At 40.5% G+C, this 18890-nt stretch overlaps 2 protein-coding genes across 2 annotated transcripts; both read right to left on the bottom strand.

The window, feature by feature from the left end:
* Positions 1–350: 350 nt before the first annotated feature.
* Positions 351–4338, bottom strand: LOC118389520 (RING finger protein 223). The gene is made up of 2 exons (XM_035779422.2): positions 4097–4338; positions 351–3126 (listed from the first exon to the last, which is right to left on the bottom strand). Exon 2 carries the CDS (start codon positions 3091–3093, stop codon positions 2377–2379), a length of 717 nt encoding a protein of 238 aa, XP_035635315.1. The 5' UTR covers positions 3094–3126; positions 4097–4338; the 3' UTR covers positions 351–2376.
* Positions 4339–9698: 5360 nt separating this feature from the next.
* c10h1orf159 (chromosome 10 C1orf159 homolog) lies at positions 9699–16116 on the bottom strand. The gene is made up of 9 exons (XM_035778205.1): positions 16000–16116; positions 15134–15218; positions 13782–13866; positions 13495–13590; positions 13339–13395; positions 12104–12238; positions 11966–11991; positions 11765–11795; positions 9699–11500 (listed from the first exon to the last, which is right to left on the bottom strand). Exons 2-9 carry the CDS (start codon positions 15203–15205, stop codon positions 11403–11405), a joined length of 600 nt encoding a protein of 199 aa, XP_035634098.1. The 5' UTR covers positions 15206–15218; positions 16000–16116; the 3' UTR covers positions 9699–11402.
* Positions 16117–18890: the final 2774 nt, after the last annotated feature.

Below are 18890 nucleotides of genomic sequence, written 5' to 3'. Positions count from 1 at the left end.
CATTTCAGTGCTTTAAATAGAAGCCCTCTGAAGTAGAAGAGGTAGGATAGGATCAATATAATTACCTATTACCTTACACAATAACAACGGTGAGCATATTATATCTAAACAGAGGCAGTGATAATGAGGGGACCAGTGTGTGTGCAGACAAGTTGATATGGTACACCTGTATTGAGAGTTATGTCTTAATGAAGAAACCATTATTACATAGATATCTGGTAGCATGAGGTGATGCATTGAACAAACAAACCATTTGATAACATAGCGCTCTTAAGAAAGTTGCTTAAATAGATGAACATGTGTGTACAGACAGACACGACAAGTTGATTGCACAGACAAGAGAGCAGAAATAGAGGTGTACTGGTCTTTATATAAGGAGGTACAGTAAAATGAAATAGCTGCGTGTCAGCTGATTGAAAGTAATAAAATGTGTAAGTGTGAATGTGAGACATGCATGCGGATTAGGTGTGCTCATGTGATGATCACCACTCAAGGCCATGAAAATACCAAGATGCCACTGTCTTTTCCAAAGAACCCACAAACCAAACACTAGGGGCTCTATTCATAACGGATCACGCAAGTTCAGCGTTACAGCGTGATTGAAATTTAAAGGCAATGTTCCCGCTTTAGCAGAGACTGCATTCATGGAAAACACTGCATATGTCGGATCAATTGGAAATGACCTTTACATTTATATTGCGGAATCTGTAACCTTTCCATTTTTTTTACATAACAATTTATTTAGCGTTACAGATTGAATAGAGCCCTAGGTATCCTAAAAAAGGCAGTATTATTTGCTAAAAACAAAAATGTTTAATTTGGTACATGATTTAATCAAAGAAATATCTCACATGTAAAACAAACTATCATATAAAACAATGTACCCTCAAAGAACCTATGCATTTTTAAATGTATCTGCACAGTATATTTGTTAGCTAGCCAGCCAGACAGTTTTAGAATAATGATTCCATAAATGTATTAAATTAAATGACAATGTGCCAACATTTTTTCAGAAAATGTGTATAAAAACCATATACACTGTATTTATAATTATATGACAATATTGTAGGTTGACAAAAATTATATTACACAATTTCTGATATTTCACATGCCTTACTTTTAATATCCTGCATAAGTAAAATCAGGATTATGCCTCTACTGGCATTCATTCCAATTAGACTTGTTTGGATTTCTCCCTGACCAATATGGCTGCCATTTTCACCCCATTCTGGGACTTTCAGGGTTGATGACATACAGTGAGCTCCAAAAGTAATGGGACAGTGACTCCTTTTTTGTTGTTGATGAAAACCTGCTCCAGAACGCTCAGGACCTCAGACCGGGGCAAAGTTTCAACTTCCAAAAGGACAACGACCCAAAGCACACAGCCAAGACAACGCAGGAGTGGCTTCGGGACAAGTGTCTGAATGTCCTTAAGTGGCCCAGCCAGAGCCTGGACTTGAACCCGATCGAACATCTCTGGAGAGACCTAAAAATAACAGTGCAGCAACACTCCCCATCCCACCTGACAGAGCTTGAGAGCATCTGCAGAGAAGAACGAGAGAAACTCCCCAAATACAGGTGTGCCAAGCTTGTAGCGTCATACCCAAGAAGACTCGATGCTGTAATCACTGCCAAAGGTGCTTCAACAAGGTACTGATTAAAGGGTCTGAATACTCATGTAAATGTTATATTTCAGTTTTAAAATGTTTATAAATAAAAACCTTTTTTTGCTTTGTCATTTGTTTTTATTTAATTGAACCTTTATTTAACTAGGCAAGTCAGATAAGAGCAAATTCTTATTTACAATGATGGCCTACACAGCCAAACCCGGACGCCACTGGGTCAATTGTGTGCTGCCCTATGGGACTCCCGATCGCGGCCGGTTGTGATACAGCCTGGATGTCATTACGGGGTATTGTTTGTAGATTGATGAGCAAAAAAAAACATTTCATACATTTTTAGAATATAGCTGTAACGTAACAAAATGGCAAGGGGTCTGAATGCTTTCCGAAGGCACTGTATGTACAAAAAGTGCTGTGATTTCTAAACGGTTCACCCGATATGGATGAAAATATGCTCAAATTAAAGCTGACAGACTGTACTTTAACCTCAGTCATTGTGTCATTTCAAATCCAAAGTGCTGGAGTACAGAGCCAAAACAACAAAACATGTCACTGTTCCAATACTTTTGGAGCTCAATGTAGCCCATTTAGTAATTGAATAGGATCTCTATGGCTCATTTGAAGTCCTTTCACCAGGAGAGCTAGCTTGTCTTTCAGTCTCATCCTTCACAGTCCTGCTGTGCCAGTCAGAGTCACCTGCGATAATAAGGTGCCCCCAGGCCCTTTGCTGCACATTGGGTCTCCCCTCCTTATCTCACCGTAGCAGCTGAGTGATGGTGGAAGCTGTAGAGGGAGTAGGGGTCTGCCCCACAGTGGTTGGAGCCTTGCTTTTCAAACAACGAACCGATCCTGTACTAAAGACACACTGCAGCGGCCACATGATGACACACACCAGCATGACCAGCAGCACCACGAACAACACCAGCCGCTTCCAGTCTGAGAAGAAGCTACAGAGGTATCGTCTGCCCCAGACGCGTCTCCCTTGTTCAGCCTCAGTCTGTCTGGACACAGCATCCTCCTGGATCCTCCCAATGTCGATACAGATACAGGTGGAGGAGCCGACAGGGTGGAGGGGGTCAGGGCTGCCGAGGCTGGAGTAACACAGCTTCTTCCCCTCCATCCACACCCTCTCCTCCTGCTGCAGGTGGGTGGGGAGCCTGCCCAGAACCTCCAGGCTTGTGAGGAGGGCAGGGGGACCGCTGGCGGGGATGGAGGTGGGGTGCCTGCAGAGGGGGCAGGGGATCTGGCCCCCGTCCTGTTCCACAGACACGGCCATGACCCGCGTGACACACTCCAGGCAGAAGGTGTGGGTGCAGTCCAGCAGCTTGGGCGTCTTGAAGACATTGTCATAGGTGTTGAAACAGATGGAGCACTCTGGCTTGTCCCCACCGGAGGAAGAGTCCGACACCTGCTGATCTTCCTCGGGCACTGGGTCCAGGGCCTGGATGTGCCAGACCTTGGTGACCTCCATGGTTTACTCTCCCTCTGGTTTTCTGATACGCACCTACAGAAATAGATGCCCAAGATGACAGTGACTGTTTGAAAACGTTTAAGTTGGTGTCATGTTTTGTTTGCACACCATGAAGATTAAGAAGGGATAGTCTTAGGTCTGATTAGCCTGTGTCAATTTGACTAAAGGTTTTGGCACATTTATTCCTTGAAGGCAGTACAATACCAAAGAAAATGTCTCTCTTCAAATATTAGACAGTGCATTGAAATACACATCATAGATTAGACTGTTTGTTCACTTTCTTCATGTCTTGCTTCTCTTATCTTTTACTGAACATGTTTTCAATGGAGGCTTTTCATTGATGCAACTATGCCAACCAACCCTTAAACATTATTGTCTCTTTGGTTGTATTTTAAACATTTACATTATACCTCATTACACATTTACATTGTCTTGTGTATTCTGTCTGTCCTATAGTCTGTCTTAACCTTTTTGGAAAGACATTATGTGTTACGTTGACAATGTAAAGGAAACATCAGGGGAAATGGAAAAAAATGGAAAGTGTTACAGAAATCCCAAATCCCCATTTCCTTATTGATCTGGTTAGGTCCTTGAGTGTAGCCAACAGGTGAGTGAGGTCTTTGTTAACAGCCCAGAGGGGAGGTGACAGGCGTCATTTTATGTCCAGCAGATTAATCATTAACTTTACATTCTACTTTCTGACTCTCCCTTCCTTCTATATATATGGAGTAGCATGGGAAGCTCGAACATCCTTATAACATTTTAAAGATTATTTCCATCAGTTTTACCAGTGACTGTCAGGTATCAATTTACAGTATAGAGATGTTTTAGCTTGGTAGCAGCTTTAGTTTAAAATGTTAACATGCATTAACATATCATATTAGGAGAAAGCTTTCTTTGTGACTTGCTGCCAATGACATCTCACAACAACATACAGAGAGATAAGGAGGATCGAAATGTGTTATCATTACCATTCCTTTCAAAATAGTAGTATAGTCCTTACCTGTAGGGAGTGGTATTAGTAGTAGTTTTGATTCAATGTCTGTTGTATTTCCAGAGGAGGTGCTTTTTTTGTCCAGGGGGCAGTATTTGGCCAACTGATGGAGTGTCAACAGATATGACTTTTCTCTTGTCTTTGTGATCCTTCAGGTAATAACTCAGTCACTCCCTCTCTCTGCTGTCTACGAACTAACAGTGGAGTCTCACCTACACCTGCAATGCCCACAGGCTTGTCTGGAGAACAGGAAGGAGGTGGGAGGGAATGGAAAACACTTACTCACTCCTCTCTCTCTCTCTCTCACACTCACACACACACACACACACACACACACACACACACACACACACACACACACACACACACACACACACACACACACACACACACACACACACACACACAAACATCTTGCCATGTAACAGTGACAAAAGATTTGATAAAGTTTGTTTGATAAACCTTTAGTAGGGAGTGAGTCTTACTGTAAAAATAAAGACCTCTTCCTGGTATGACATACTATAGTATGGGTGTGAATGGAAACATAGGGCCTAGCTCATATAGTATTACCCATTCATGATAAAAACACATACATCGGCTTGAATTTGACCATTGGGCTGTATGTTTGAGGGACATACAGTACCAGTCAAAAGTTTGGACACACCTACTCATTGCAGGGTTTTTCTTTATTTTTTACTATTTTCTACATTGTAGAATAATAGTGAAGACATCAAAACGATCCAATAACACATATGGAATCATGTAGTAACCAAACAAGTGTTAAACAAATCAAAACAGATTTTATATTTGAGATTCTTCAAAGTAGCTACCCTTTGCCTTGATGACTCAGCAGGGCCGGCAGGGTAGCCTAGTGGTTAGAGCGTTGGACTAGTAACCGAAAGGTTGCAAGTTCATATCCCTGAGCTGACAAGGAACAAATCTGTTACTTCTTCCCCTGAACAGGCAGTTAACCCACTGTTCCTAGGCCGTCATTGAAAATAAGAATTTGTTCTTAGGGGGAGTGATGAGCTCTACAGCAGAGTCTCACAACTCAATCGCTGGTTGAAAACTGTTTTCTGCCCCTCCCAAAATATAGAATTTGTCCCTCTTTCTGGGACTCGCCCACAAACAGGACCAAGCCTGACCTGCTGAGGAGTGACGGACTCCATCCTAGCTGGAGGGGTGCTCTCATCTTATCTACCAACATAGACAGGGCTCTAACTCCTCTTGCTCCACAATGAAATAGGGTGCAGGCCAGGCAGCAGGCTGTTAGCCAGCCTGCCAGTAGCACAGTCAGTGTAGTCAGCTCAGCTATCACCATTGAGACCGTGTCTGTGCCTCGACCTAGGTTGGGCAAAACTAAACATGGCGGTGTTCGCCTTAGCAATCTCACTAGGATAAAGACCACCTCCATTCCTGTCATTACTGAAAGAGATCATGATACCTCACATCTCAAAATAGGGCTACTTAATGTTAGATCCCTTACTTCAAAGGCAATTATAGTCAATGAACTAATCACTGATCATAATCTTGATGTGATTGGCCTTACTGAAACATGGCTTAAGCCTGATGAATTTACTGTTTTAAATGAGGCCTCACCTCCTGGCTACACTAGTGACCATATCCCCGTGCATCCCGCAAAGGCGGAGGTGTTGCTAACATTTACGATAGCAAATTTCAATTTACTAAAAAAAATATATATGTTTTCGTCTTTTGAGCTTCGAGTCATGAAATCTATGCAGCCTACTCAATCACTTTTTATAGCTACTGTTTACAGGCCTCCTGGGCCATATACCGCGTTTCTCACTGAGTTCCCTGAATTCCTATCGGACCTTGTAGTCATAGCAGATAATATTCTAATCTTTGGTGACTTTAATAGTCACATGGAAAAGTCCACAGACCCACTCCAAAAGGCTTTTGGAGCCATCATCGACTCAGTGGGTTTTGTCCAACATGTCTCTGGACCCACTCACTGTCACAGTCATACGCTGGACCTAGTTTTGTCCCATGGAATAAATGTTGTGGATCTTAATGTTTTTCCTCATAATCCTGGACTATCGGACCACCATTTTATTACGTTTGCAATTGCAACAAATAATCTGCTCAGACCCCAACCAAGGACCATCAAAAGTCGTGCTATAAATTCACAGACAACACAAAGATTCCTTGATGCCTTTCCAGACTCCCTCTGCCTACCCAAGGATGCCAGAGGACAAAAATCAGTTAACCACCTAACTGAGGATCTCGATTTAACCTTGCGCAATACCCTAGATGCAGTTGCACCCCTAAAAACTAAAAACATTTCTCATAAGAAACTAGCTCCCTGGTACACAGAAAATACCCGAGCTCTGAGGCAGGCTTCCAGAAAATTGGAACGGAAATGGCGCCACACCAAACTGGAAGTCTTCCGACTAGCTTGGAAAGACGGTACCGTGCAGTACCGAAGAGCCCTTACTGCTGCTCGATCATCCTATTTTTCTAACTTAATTGAGGAAAATAAGAACAATCCGAAATTCCTATTTGATACTGTCGCAAAGCTAACTAAAAAGCAGCATTCCCCAAGAGAGGATGACTTTCACTTTAGCAGTGATAAATTCATGAACTTCTTTGAGGAAAAGATTATGATTATTAGAAAGCAAATTACAGACTCCTCTTTAAACCTGCGTATTCCTCCAAACCTCAGTTGTCCTGAGTCTGCACAACTCTGCCAGGACCTAGATCAAGAGAGACGCTCAAGTGTTTTTGTACTATATCTCTTGACACAATGATGAAAATAATCATGGCCTCTAAACCTTCAAGCTGCATACTGGACCCTATTCCAACTAAACTACTGAAAGAGCTGCTTCCTGTGCTTGGCCCTCCTATGTTGAACATAATAAACGGCTCTCTATCCATTGGATGTGTACCAAACTCACTAAAAGTGGCAGTAATAAAGCCTCTCTTGAAAAAGCCAAACCTTGACCCAGAAAATATAAAAAACTATCGGCCTATATCGAATCTTCCATTCCTCTCAAAATTTTTTGAAAAGGCTGTTGCGCAGCAACTCACTGCCTTCCTGAAGACAAACAATGTATACGAAATGCTTCAGTCTGGTTTTAGACCCCATCATAGCACTGAGACGGCACTTGTGAAGGTGGTAAATGACATTTTAATGGCATCGGACCGAGGCTCTGCATCTGTCCTCGTGCTCCTAGACCTTAGTGCTGCTTTTGATACCATCGATCACCACATTCTTTTGGAGAGATTGGAAACCCAAATTGGTCTACACGGACATGTTCTGGCCTGGTTTAGATCTTATCTGTCGGAAAGATATCAGTTTGTCTCTGTGAATGGTTTGTCCTCTGACAAATCAACTGTAAATTTCAGTGTTCCTCAAGGTTCTGTTTTAGGACCACTATTGTTTTCACTATACATTTTACCTCTTGGGGATGTTATTCGAAAACATAATGTTAACTTTCACTGCTATGCGGATGACACACAGCTGTACATTTCAATGAAACATGGTGAAGCCCCAAAATTGCCCTCGCTAGAAGCATGTGTTTCAGACATAAGGAAGTGGATGGCTGCAAACTTTCTACTATTAAACTCGGACAAAACAGAGATGCTTGTTCTAGGTCCCAAGAAACAAAGAGATCTTCTGTTGAATCTGACAATTCATCTTAATGGTTGTACAGTCGTCTCAAATAAAACTGTGAAGGACCTCGGCGTTACCCTGGACCCTGATCTCTCTTTTGAAGAACATATCAAGACCATTTCGAGGACAGCTTTTTTCCATCTACGTAATATTGCAAAAATCAGAAACTTTTTACATACCTACACGTATGCTACGGTCACAAGACGCAGGCCTCCTAATTGTCCCTAGAATTTCTAAGCAAACAGCTGGAGGCAGGGCTTTCTCCTATAGAGCTCCATTTTTATGGAACGGTCTGCCTACCCATGTCAGAGACGCAAACTCGGTCTCAACCTTTAAGTCTTTACTGAAGACTCATCTCTTCAGTGGGTCATATGATGATTGAGTGTAGTCTGGCCCAGGAGTGGGAAGGTGAACGGAAAGGCTCTGGAGCAACGTACCGCCCTTGCTGTCTCTGCCTGGCCAGTTCCCCTCTTTCCACTGGGATTCTCTGCCTCTAACCCTATTACAGGGGCTATTACAGAGTCACTGGCTTACTGGGGCTCTCTCATGCCGTCCCTGCAGGGGGTGCGTCACCTGAGTGGGTTGATTCACTGTTCACCTGAGTGGGTTGATTCACTGTTCACTGTCTGGGTTGGCACCCCCCCCCTTGGGTTGTGCCGTGGCGGAGATCTTTGTGGGCTATACTCAGCCTTGTCTCAGGATGGTAAGTTGGTGGTTGAAGATATCCCTCTAGTGGTGTGGGGGCTGTGCTTTGGCACTCCTTGCTGTCCCCAGTTAAGTGGGTGGGGTTATATCCTTCCTGTTTGGCCCTGTCTGGGGTGTCCTCGGATGGGGCCACAGTGTCTCCTGAACCCTCCTGTCTCAGCCTCCAGTATTTATGCTGCAGTAGTTTGTGTCTATATAAATAAAATTTGGGGGCTAGGGTCAGTTTGTTATATCAGGAGTACTTCTCCTGTCCTATTCGGTGTCCTGTGTGAATCTAAGTGTGCGTTCTCTAATTCTCTCCTTTCTTTCTCTCTCTCGGAGGACCTGAGCCCTAGGACCATGCCCCAGGACACCCCTGACATGATGGCTCCTTGCTGTCCCCAGTCCACCTGGCCATGCTGCTGCTCCAGTTTCAACTGACCTGAGCCCTAGGACCATGCCCCAGGACTACCTGACATGATGCCTCCTTGCTGTCCCCAGTCCACCTGGCCATGCTGCTGCTCCAGTTTCAACTGTTCTGCCTTACTATTATTTGACCATGCTGGTCATTTATGACCATTTGAACATCTTGGCCATGCCTATCCATAAACACTGAGATATGTCAATAAAATCTATATAAAATCACTGCGTCATAAAAGGTGTTGTGACTTGGGTAGTGACACAGTTCAATTACAGCCAAGGCAGAGCTACATTCAGAACCTGACTTTTTGCCACAATAAAGCTGATCTGAACTTCCATGGTGATTATTTTCCAAACATCCAGAGAACTTTATTCAAATACAATTTCCTCATCCTGAAAGTAGTACACTTTACACAGCTGCATCTCATTATTTATGTCCCAAAAAGATTAGTCTAACTTCACTCTGAATGAATTACTCAGGATTTACAGATCAGATATTGTTGAGTGTTAATAATTAGAATTCATCCTCAGGGAAGGTGCTCCAATGATCATGTTAACATAGTTATACTGTAGTAATCCAGAACTCATACACTGGTCACTACCGATCAATATGACAGTGGATTTGGGGAGGTCATGCAGCACCCCCTACTGCAGCTTGCATTTGGATACTAGCAGCAGTCCTGCTTCCCAATTAAAAACCACTGCAGCTGCAAATATAATACTCTTCTCTTTCCAAGGTACTCAGCCTTCACAGGGAAAAGAGTATGCTATGGCAATCTGTTTATTCCAATTGTACAACACATCTTATTGTGAAATCCTACTATTTACCAACAGTAATGTAAATATTAAATTATAATAAATTAACTCAAAGGATTACGAGAAAGGTGCTTTATTTTTGTAAATCATACATACTCTTCAGAATCAGAAAATACTTCCATAAAATGTAAAACTAGAATCAATAAGTACAAAATACCACATTACAAAAACAATACATCATTTGTATAAAAACAATGTACATGTGTACAATTTTACAAATGGCTGTACAACAGCTAATGTAAGAAGGATAAATTCTATTTGGGATTAAAATGATTTTACAATCAGTTGTTCCTGTTGTTGGAAATACCATCACTTCAGACTCATGCCCACTGAACACAAACTGGAATTACCAGTCACACTAGTTCTCAAAATGTCTTCATACAACAGTTCTTCCAGCATAAATAACTAAAAATGTCACTTAAAACTTGTCCCTAAATTCACCATATCATCACTCAATCACCCTTGAAGTTTAGCAAGTAAAACCCGTTGTACCGTTCCTCCAGCAAGACGAAAAATAAATAAATACTAATCCTTGACTTAATACAAGGTGTTGCTAAAAAGCCACAGGAGGTCACTCAAATACCCAATAATAAACCAGAAGAGAACATATGCACCCGTCTTTAAAATGATCACCACCCGTTTCCTGGAGAAATCTTTGAGCACACGTCACATCAATGGCACACTAACGACTTCAGTTTAGTGCACATTCTTTTGGTAAGACAAGCATCACAACATATTTGGCAACAGTGACAACAGTTGCTACTCTTAGCCAACAAATGTCACAATTTATGCTTGAAATAAAGGAATTCAAGTAATAGCTTATGTGCAATGGTTCTGAAAACATTAGGCAAAATGTCAGCATGAATTTCCCACATTATGGCCAGATAAAGCATACGTCATATTAGCTAGCACCTTTTTCAGGTCCTATCACCTGTGTTGGGGTGAATATTATAAAGATTTTTACTGAGAAGCATTTTTCACCTAACTTTTAGATGACAATTTTCCTACTTGATAGAGAAATAACATTTGAGGATCAATTTTTTTTGGATGAATTAAATAAGACATTAAGATATTTCACAGCCAGTGGATCACATGTTAGCGTTCTTGGTGTGTGTTGCTCTGGAAGATCCACACCTTTCATGGAATGTGAGGAGAGCTCTTAAAGAGCTTTAAGCGTTTTTACATTATGTTCTCATTTTGTACTGTTTGTATTTGTGCATGTATTAAATAAATTAAAAAACATTCAGTTTGGTTCAGTGCATAAACCACAGAGAAAAAATAATAATAATAAGTATGCAATTTAAAACACCTATGAGAAGATTCACTAAATGAGAACAATAAGAATATTGAAATCAGCTTGGAAATTATAAACCTCAAATTAAGGGCTATCACTGTCCACCTCACCCCATTCTCTACAGAGTTCAAGTAAAACAAACAAATGGCCCAATTCTAGACAGCAATAGAATAAAATCTAAATAGAAAATAACATGGATTCAAAATAAATAATCTAAGCTCTATCTATTTACATTACAAAACAGAATTCCGGTAACAAGGCTATACTGCAGGTGTTGCGGAGTCAAAAAGCTGACACCACCTGCTTTTGAATGAAGTAAACTGTCTTCTTAGACAACACTACAGAGGAGGGACAGGCCTACACATACTCACCAATTTACTGTAAGTACTCTGGCCTGAACCTGTCCCTGCCATTTGGCACCTGCTAGCCAGCTGGTTCAGGCCTCCTCCATTGGGCCTCCTCCTTCCCTACACATTGTAGACTGTGGTAGTGGTGGGGATGGTGGCAGCGCTGGATGCAGAGTTTGCTGAGGGCCGCTCCCTCCTCACATATCTGGGTTTCCTAACTACAGATTACACAACACAATGGAGAGAGAGGAGGATGATAAACCCAATAGGACACGGTATGACCCCAATGTTGACTTTTCCCACACACAGCAGGTAGTTAAAACTCTGACTAAGATCGTGCCAGGATAAAGGAGTGAGATCATGTAAAACGTTTGAAAACAATGATATTACGCAATTGCCAGACATGGACACATTTTTCTCAATGAAACAGCGACCAAAAACCCTATCGAAGGTTGTAAAGTGTTTTAGTGAAATGTTCTTACCTGAAGAGGTCGCCGATGGTATCATGACAGCCTTGAAGAGAGATGAAAATTCACAAGTCATATTTCTTGATTTTCATTTTCGGTACTGCATATAAAATCATTCTAATGTATTGTTTATTCGATGTGGTGATACATTTACATTTGTAACAATGGAGTAAATGTTTCACAATAAATCGGTTGAAATGTTTGAAAATTACTTACCGTCTCATTTGGTTGGAATATGTAGGCTGTGAAAGTACACCAGACATATTAGTTACCATTTCCATATTTCGAGCACACCATAGAATTATTGTCCCGTTTACAGTTATTCAAATTCAACCCATTATCGTAACGACTTACCCTTATTCCGCCGGTAGAAGATTCCTGGGAGACGGTTGGAGCGTTTAAGGTAGAAAAAGGAGGCAACAGAGAGAATCAGGAACAGGCTGATCAACAGAGTTCCGAACAGAAGAGAGGCTGCCACACCCGGACCACCTGTTCAGACAGACAATTGTTAAATAAACTTTATCATTCCTAGTGTTCTCACTAAATATACAACTCATCTAGTCCAGACCCATGCTGTATTAGGGATGAACTTGGCCATCAGTCAAGTCAGGAGTATTTTTTGGTTGCCTGACGATCACTTGCCTGAAATATTTAATTAGCTATTTACATACAGAAGTGCCATCTATTGCCTGCCTTTCACATACACATAGGGGAGGGGTCAGAATGATCAGTTCTGGAATTATTTGTATTCTGGTTGTTAACAATAAAAAAAACTTTTCAGAACAGGCTCAACTTGACCGACTGCCATTAATTGCCTGTCTTTCACTTAAACAATGGGGAGGAAAAAGAAAGATCCATTTTAGGCTACAGGAATTCTTTGCAGTTAGGCTGTCTTCCTTAATTTTTTTTATTTTTTTTTAAATCACCTGCCCAAAGGGGCGAACTCAGAGCAGCCTCAACAACTCAGGTCACTTGCCCCAGGCATCAGGACAACCCTTAATGTCAATGCCTGCTATATGTGCTATACCCAAATTGTATGGCATGACAACAATTGAAGAGTTGGATACAGCCCATACAGTTTGACAGTTCAACCCACAGGTAACTGCCAAAATAAAGGAAAACCTTGAGTAAATGAGGGATACAACGTATATAGAAAGCAGGTGCTTCCGCACAGGTGTTGTTCCTGAGTTAATTAAGCAATTAACATCCCATCATACTTAGGGTCATGTATTAAAATGCCCAGTTTCCCATTATTTTGGCATGACTAGAAGAAGAGACCTCAGTGACTTTGAAAGAGGGGTCTCAAAGGAGCTTAGGGGGTTTAAAGGGTGTGTGTCTCAGTCACCAGATATCAACCCAATTGAACACTTATGGGAGATTCTGGAGCGGGGCTTGAGACAGTGTTTTCTACCACCATCGACAAAACACCAAATTACGGAATTTCTTGTGGAAGAATGATGTCGCATCCCTCCAATAGACACACTTGTAGAATGCCCTATTAAGACACTGTGTTGGTGTTTCCTTTATTTTGGTAGTTACCTGTGAATTAACCAAAATGTGTGTAAAGAATAACTGGCACCATTTCTTACCAATTGTGGGAAGGACTGTAGTTATAGTTGTATGATTGGTCCTTTCTGTGATGTATGCTGTTAAAGGCAAAGAGATAAAGGGGGAAAATTAACAGGTTCAGGACACCTGTAGAACCCACCCCACCCAGCATTCATGTCCAGTACTTGTCCACTTACTGTAGTTGCAAGCGGTGAAGTTCTCAAGATCTGCAATAGTCGAGTCACAGTGCATACACACAGCTGTGTTGTTCTCAAGGACACGCAGGTAGCATCCTGAGTAAATAGATTTGATGATTTCTCAAATGTTGGAAGAACAAAGGCCCATGTCTATTTTCTAATCCTAGTACATGTGTCTAATCCAAAAGTGGCTACTACTAATGTATGAAGAAATCACTGTTGCAATTCTAAAGTTAATGAATAACATTTAACAGAACTGCACTATAGGATGACATGGTGGTCAGTACCTGGCTCACATTGAGTGCTATTTGAGCACGAGCTGTTCAGCCTCTGTCGCTCTCCACAGCAGTCAAAGTGATTCTGATGTAGGGCCTACAAAAAAAACAAGCACACTGTAAACCTTAACTACCCTAAGCACACAGCCAAGACAATCCAGGAGTGGCTTCGGGACAAGTCTCTGAATGTACTTGTTTATTTATTTTTATTTATTTCACCTTTACTTAACCAGGTAGGCAAGTTGAGAACAAGTTCTCATTTACAATTGCGACCTGGCCAAGATAAAGCAAAGCAGTTCGACACATACAACGACACAGAGTTACACATGGAGTAAAACAAACATACAGTCAATAATACAGTAATCAAGTCTATATACAATGTGAGCAAATGAGGTGAGAAGGGAGGTAAAGGCAAAAAAAAAGGCCATGGTGGCAAAGTAAATACAATATAGCAAGTAAAACACTGGAATGGTAGATTTGCAGTGGAAGAATGTGCAAAGAAGAAATAAAAATAATGGGGTGCAAAGGAGCAAAATAAATAAATAAATACAGTAGGGAAAGAGGTAGTTGTTTGGGCTAAATTATAGGTGGGCTATGTACAGGTGCAGTAATCTGTGAGCTGCTCTGACAGTTGATGCTTAAAGCTAGTGAGGGAGATAAGTGTTTACTTGAGTGGCCCAGCCAGAGCCCCGACTTGCATCCCATCGAATATCTCTGGAGACCTGAAAATAGCTGTCCCCATCCAACCTGACAGAGCTTGAGAGGATCTGCAGAGAAGAATGGGAGAAACTCTCCCAAGCTCGCTGTTTATTATCTATTACCTCAACTAACCTGTACCCCCCGCAAATTGACTTGGTACCGGTACCCCCTGTATATAGCCTTGTTATTGTTATGTAATTCTCTCGTGTTACTTTTTGATTAGAATTTTTACATTTATTTAGTCAATATTTTCTTAGCTCTATTTCTTGAACTGCATTGTTGGTTAAGGGCTTGTAAAATAAGCATTTCACAGTAAGGTGTATTCGGCGCATGTGACAAATAAAATACAATTTGATTTGTAGCATCATACCCAAGAAGACTTGAGGCTGTAATCTCTGCCAAAGGTGCTTCAACGAAGTACTGAGTAAAGGGTCTGAATACTTATGTAAATGTGATATTTCAGTTTTGTACATTTGCAAAAGTGTATAGAGGCCTGTTCTTGCTATGTCATTATGGGGTATTGTGTGTAAATTGATGAGGGAATTTTTAGATTTTTTTTAAATATCCGTTTTTAGAAAAGGCTGTAACGTAACAAAATGTGGAAAAAGTGAAGTGGGTCTGAACACTTTAGGAATTACCTGTAACGTTACTGTATGTTACTCTACCTTAGTTACTGGAGTTTCACGACTGATCAGGATCAAAGCTGCTGAAAGGACCATGAGGTATGACACGGCCATATTCAGAACAGTCCTAGAAAAAAAAGAAAGGTAGACTGACTCCCAGACTACAATAACAAAATCTCAAATCTGTAGCTATAACGTTTGCAGCGTTTTCCTGAGAGATCTGAAAAATGACAGCTCAGATCATGACTGAGGTGGCTAACGACATTAGCTAGTAATCTGGCAACAATTGCAACGATTGATTGCTCTGGACGTAAACAGCATCTTACAAATGTTTGTTTTTCTATACCGTATCTTACTACAGTAACTACAGCAGGTAGAGTCGGACTGGAACATCCAGTCTGGTGAGATATACTGACTGTGCAGGTGCTAACGTTTGCCTTTTGGTAGGCCGTTATTGTAAATTAGAATTGTTTCTTAACTAACTTGCTTAGTTAAATAAAGGTTTAATAAAGAAATGTAAAATAAATAAATAACGTTAGCAATGTCATGCCCTACAGTCATTGGTCATGACACATGCTGTATAACTAGCTAACGTTAGCTAGCTAGCTAGCCAGCCATGCTAAGATTAACAGACTGATTCAGAGCCAATAAAGCCGTTTTGGAGCAGTTTTTCAAATCTAGCTAGCGAACATTAACATCATAGCAAACTACGCTGACTGTCAGCAATCACGTCGTTATGCGCACTTCTAGCTCGACGACAGAAGTCAGCTAGTTTTTACTCGATTTCCATTCAAATAAGAACAACACTAACGTAGCTAGCTTATCTATAATCAGCATGTTAGCTTTTTCACATAGAAAAACAGTTATTTGTTATGTTGAACGTCATCAATAAAGCAAAACCAACCTACCGTTGCAAATCACAACACAAGTTTTCGCTCGACAGATGACAGCTGTTGTACAAAGAGCAGCATTTAGCTACAAATAATATTAACTTCTGGCTTTTCCTCTTTCAAAATAAAAGTAGCTGATCATTGGCCACAAACTAACAAACGTAGCTATTTGTGCTATAGATGCAAAAATACATTATACATGACTTGTACGTCATTAAATACATTACAAATTAGACTTGCAAAAAAAATATTGCAAAATAGACTTTTAGGTAAATGAGTCTTGAAGAATGAACATTTTGACAGCTAATAAAATGAGAAAGTACGTTTCATTGCTTCACATTAGGAATTTCATATACATTCTTGAACAGAGAGTACCTAAATGATTCATAATAAAAAGCATACAAGATATGATTATTAAATCAACACACTTTTGACTTATTAACCGATTATGTCACACTTGGCCTCGAAGAGCTATCTATTGAGGACTTTTATTTCAGTGTTTGAATTTCCTGTTTTGTGGTTTTGTAGAGGGATAACTGTTGCTAAGAGAACTGAACCAAAGATGTTTTTAACTGAACTGATTTTGAACTACAAACATCAGCTGGTCCAATCAGTTGCTAGGATACAATATGGATGGCCATGTCTTCGTTGTGTCTTCAACAAATATTTTTTGTATGCATAATCATTAACCCCTAAGATATCCAAATGCAGTCTTTTAGAAATCTTCACAAATAAAAACATAACGATCATAATCGTTCACTTATATTGAATTACCACAACACTTTATTTGAACCTTCTTCAATGGCTACATTGAACATTGGACAGCGGAGTCAATCACCACCTTCCGGAGACACCTGAAACCCCACCTCTTTAAGGAATACCTAGGAAAGGATAAAGTAATCCTTCTCACCCCCCTTAAAAGATTTAGATGCACTATTGTAAAGTGGCTGTTCCACTGGATGTCATAAGGTGAATGCACCAATTTGTAAGTCGCTCTGGATAAGAGCGTCTGCTAAATGACTTAAATGTAAATGTAATGTAAATGCTACATAACACTGATATAGATATGAAAGTGCTTGTTATTAACCCTTATGACAGATTGTTCAAGTGTACCTGAATCAGTAAACATTATCACAAAAGAAAAACTGTCAGGCTGTCTAATGAGTCATGACTTTATTATGAGGGCAGTCACTGATACAACCAAATAATTTAACCCAAATGTTTGAGCCACGTTCTCTTGCAAGTGGGTCTTTTCAAACAGTCATACAGTAAGGGGTGAAAAAAGGGGACTGGTTTCAACTTCCAGCAGTAAATGTTCTCATAACACAAAAACTGTCCAGTTGTGCTGATGATTATACAATGATTGTATAAAACATTGGCTTGATGTTGCAAGAACGTTCCCAGGACATTGCTCTCACATTTTGTTGTGGCAGTATATTCTATCAACTTTACTGGTACATTGTGTTAGTTATTACCTTACCTGGAACCCTAATGAGAATGTTTTGGGAATTTTCTGTGGTGGTTGTTACAAATGTTGTGCAAAACTTGTAGTGGATGTTAGGAAAACAATCCAAGGATATTTCATTTTCTGAAAAAATATATAAAAAATTGTTGCACTGAATACATTTAATAAAATCCCAGAAAACACATCCACTGGGTTGCCTACCAATTTGATCAGGGCATTTCCATGGTAACAGAGTGATGCTGAGACTAAGATTTTTTATTTTTAAATGGAAATGGTTCAAAGTAGTCCTTGTGCATGGAGTTGTATGATTTTTTAAAACTTTGCAATCATTGAATTTAGCTTGACATACATTTTAAAGTAACAAATCTGAGTCAGAATTGTCTTTTTCATTTTCTTCAATTGGATTTTTTTGTTAATTTATCCAAAGCAATCCTTTGAAATACTGTGTACCTTCAATTTCAATTTGATCGGCACAACATTAGAATGCAGTCTATGGAGAACTATTTCACAATGGAGATAAATGAAAGATAGCAAACAAAACATGTACATATTTAACTCAGTTTCAGAACCTATGCGTATTTCATTTCGTAGGGCAGGTAGCCTAGCAGTTATAGTGTTGGGCCAGTAACCAAAAGGAAGCTGGTTCAAATACCTGACCAACAAGGTGAACAATCTGTTGACGTGCCATTAAGGAAGGCAACTTAACCCTCATTTTCTCCAGGGGTGCCGTATGACTATGTCTGACCCTGTAAAACAACACATTTCACTGCATGTGACAATACAAAATGTTTCTTATTTATTTTTTAAACATGGATATTTCACAATGTGTACAGTGCTTTCGGAAAGTTTTTTCTTCTTCTCATCAATCTACACTCTATACCCCATAATGACAAAGCAAAAACAGTTTTTTTTAGAAATGTTTGCAAATTTATAAAAAAAAATACAAAACTGAAGTATTCAGACCGTTTACTCAATACTTTGTTGAAGCACCTTTGGCAGCGATTACAGCCTTGAGTCTTCTTGGGTATGACGCTACGAGCTTGGCACAACTGTATTTGGGGAGTTTCTCCCATTCTTCTCTGCAGATCCTCTCAAGCTCTGTCAGGTTGGATGGGGAGCATCACTGCACAGCTATTTTCAGGTCTCTCCAGAGGTGTTCAATCTGAGCTCTGGCTGGGTCACTCAAGGACATTCAGAGACTTGTTCCAAAGCCACTCCTGCATTGTCTTGGCTGTGTGCTTATGGTTGTTGTCCTGTTGGAAGGTGAACCTTCGACCTAGTCTGAGCTCCAGAGTGCTCTGGGGTAGGTTTTCATCAAGTATCTCTCTGTACTTTGCGCCGTTCATCTTTCCCTCGATTCTGACTAGTCTCCCAGTCCCTTCCGCTGAACAAAATCCCCACAGCATGATGCTGCCACCACCATTCTTCGCCTTAGGGATGGTGC

Source organism: Oncorhynchus keta, chromosome 10 (genome assembly GCF_023373465.1).
Source record: "Oncorhynchus keta strain PuntledgeMale-10-30-2019 chromosome 10, Oket_V2, whole genome shotgun sequence".
Classification (NCBI taxonomy): domain Eukaryota; kingdom Metazoa; phylum Chordata; class Actinopteri; order Salmoniformes; family Salmonidae; genus Oncorhynchus; species Oncorhynchus keta.
Note: the sequence above shows the minus strand (reverse complement) of the source record. Positions and strands in the feature narration are given on the sequence as shown.

Bases quoted from the DNA above. Each gene is read 5' to 3' on its own strand.
- c10h1orf159 (XM_035778205.1), bottom strand. From the start codon at position 15,205: ATGGCCGTGTCATACCTCATGGTCCTTTCAGCAGCTTTGATCCTGATC. The intron at 13,591-13,781 runs GTACTGACCACC...CTATTTACTCAG, and splicing joins TAGCACTCAATGTGAGCCAG to GATGCTACCTGCGTGTCCTT. The intron at 12,239-13,338 runs GTAAGAAATGGT...CTGTCTGAACAG, and splicing joins TACAGTCCTTCCCACAATTG to GTGGTCCGGGTGTGGCAGCC.
- LOC118389520 (XM_035779422.2), bottom strand. From the start codon at position 3,093: ATGGAGGTCACCAAGGTCTGGCACATCCAGGCCCTGGACCCAGTGCCC.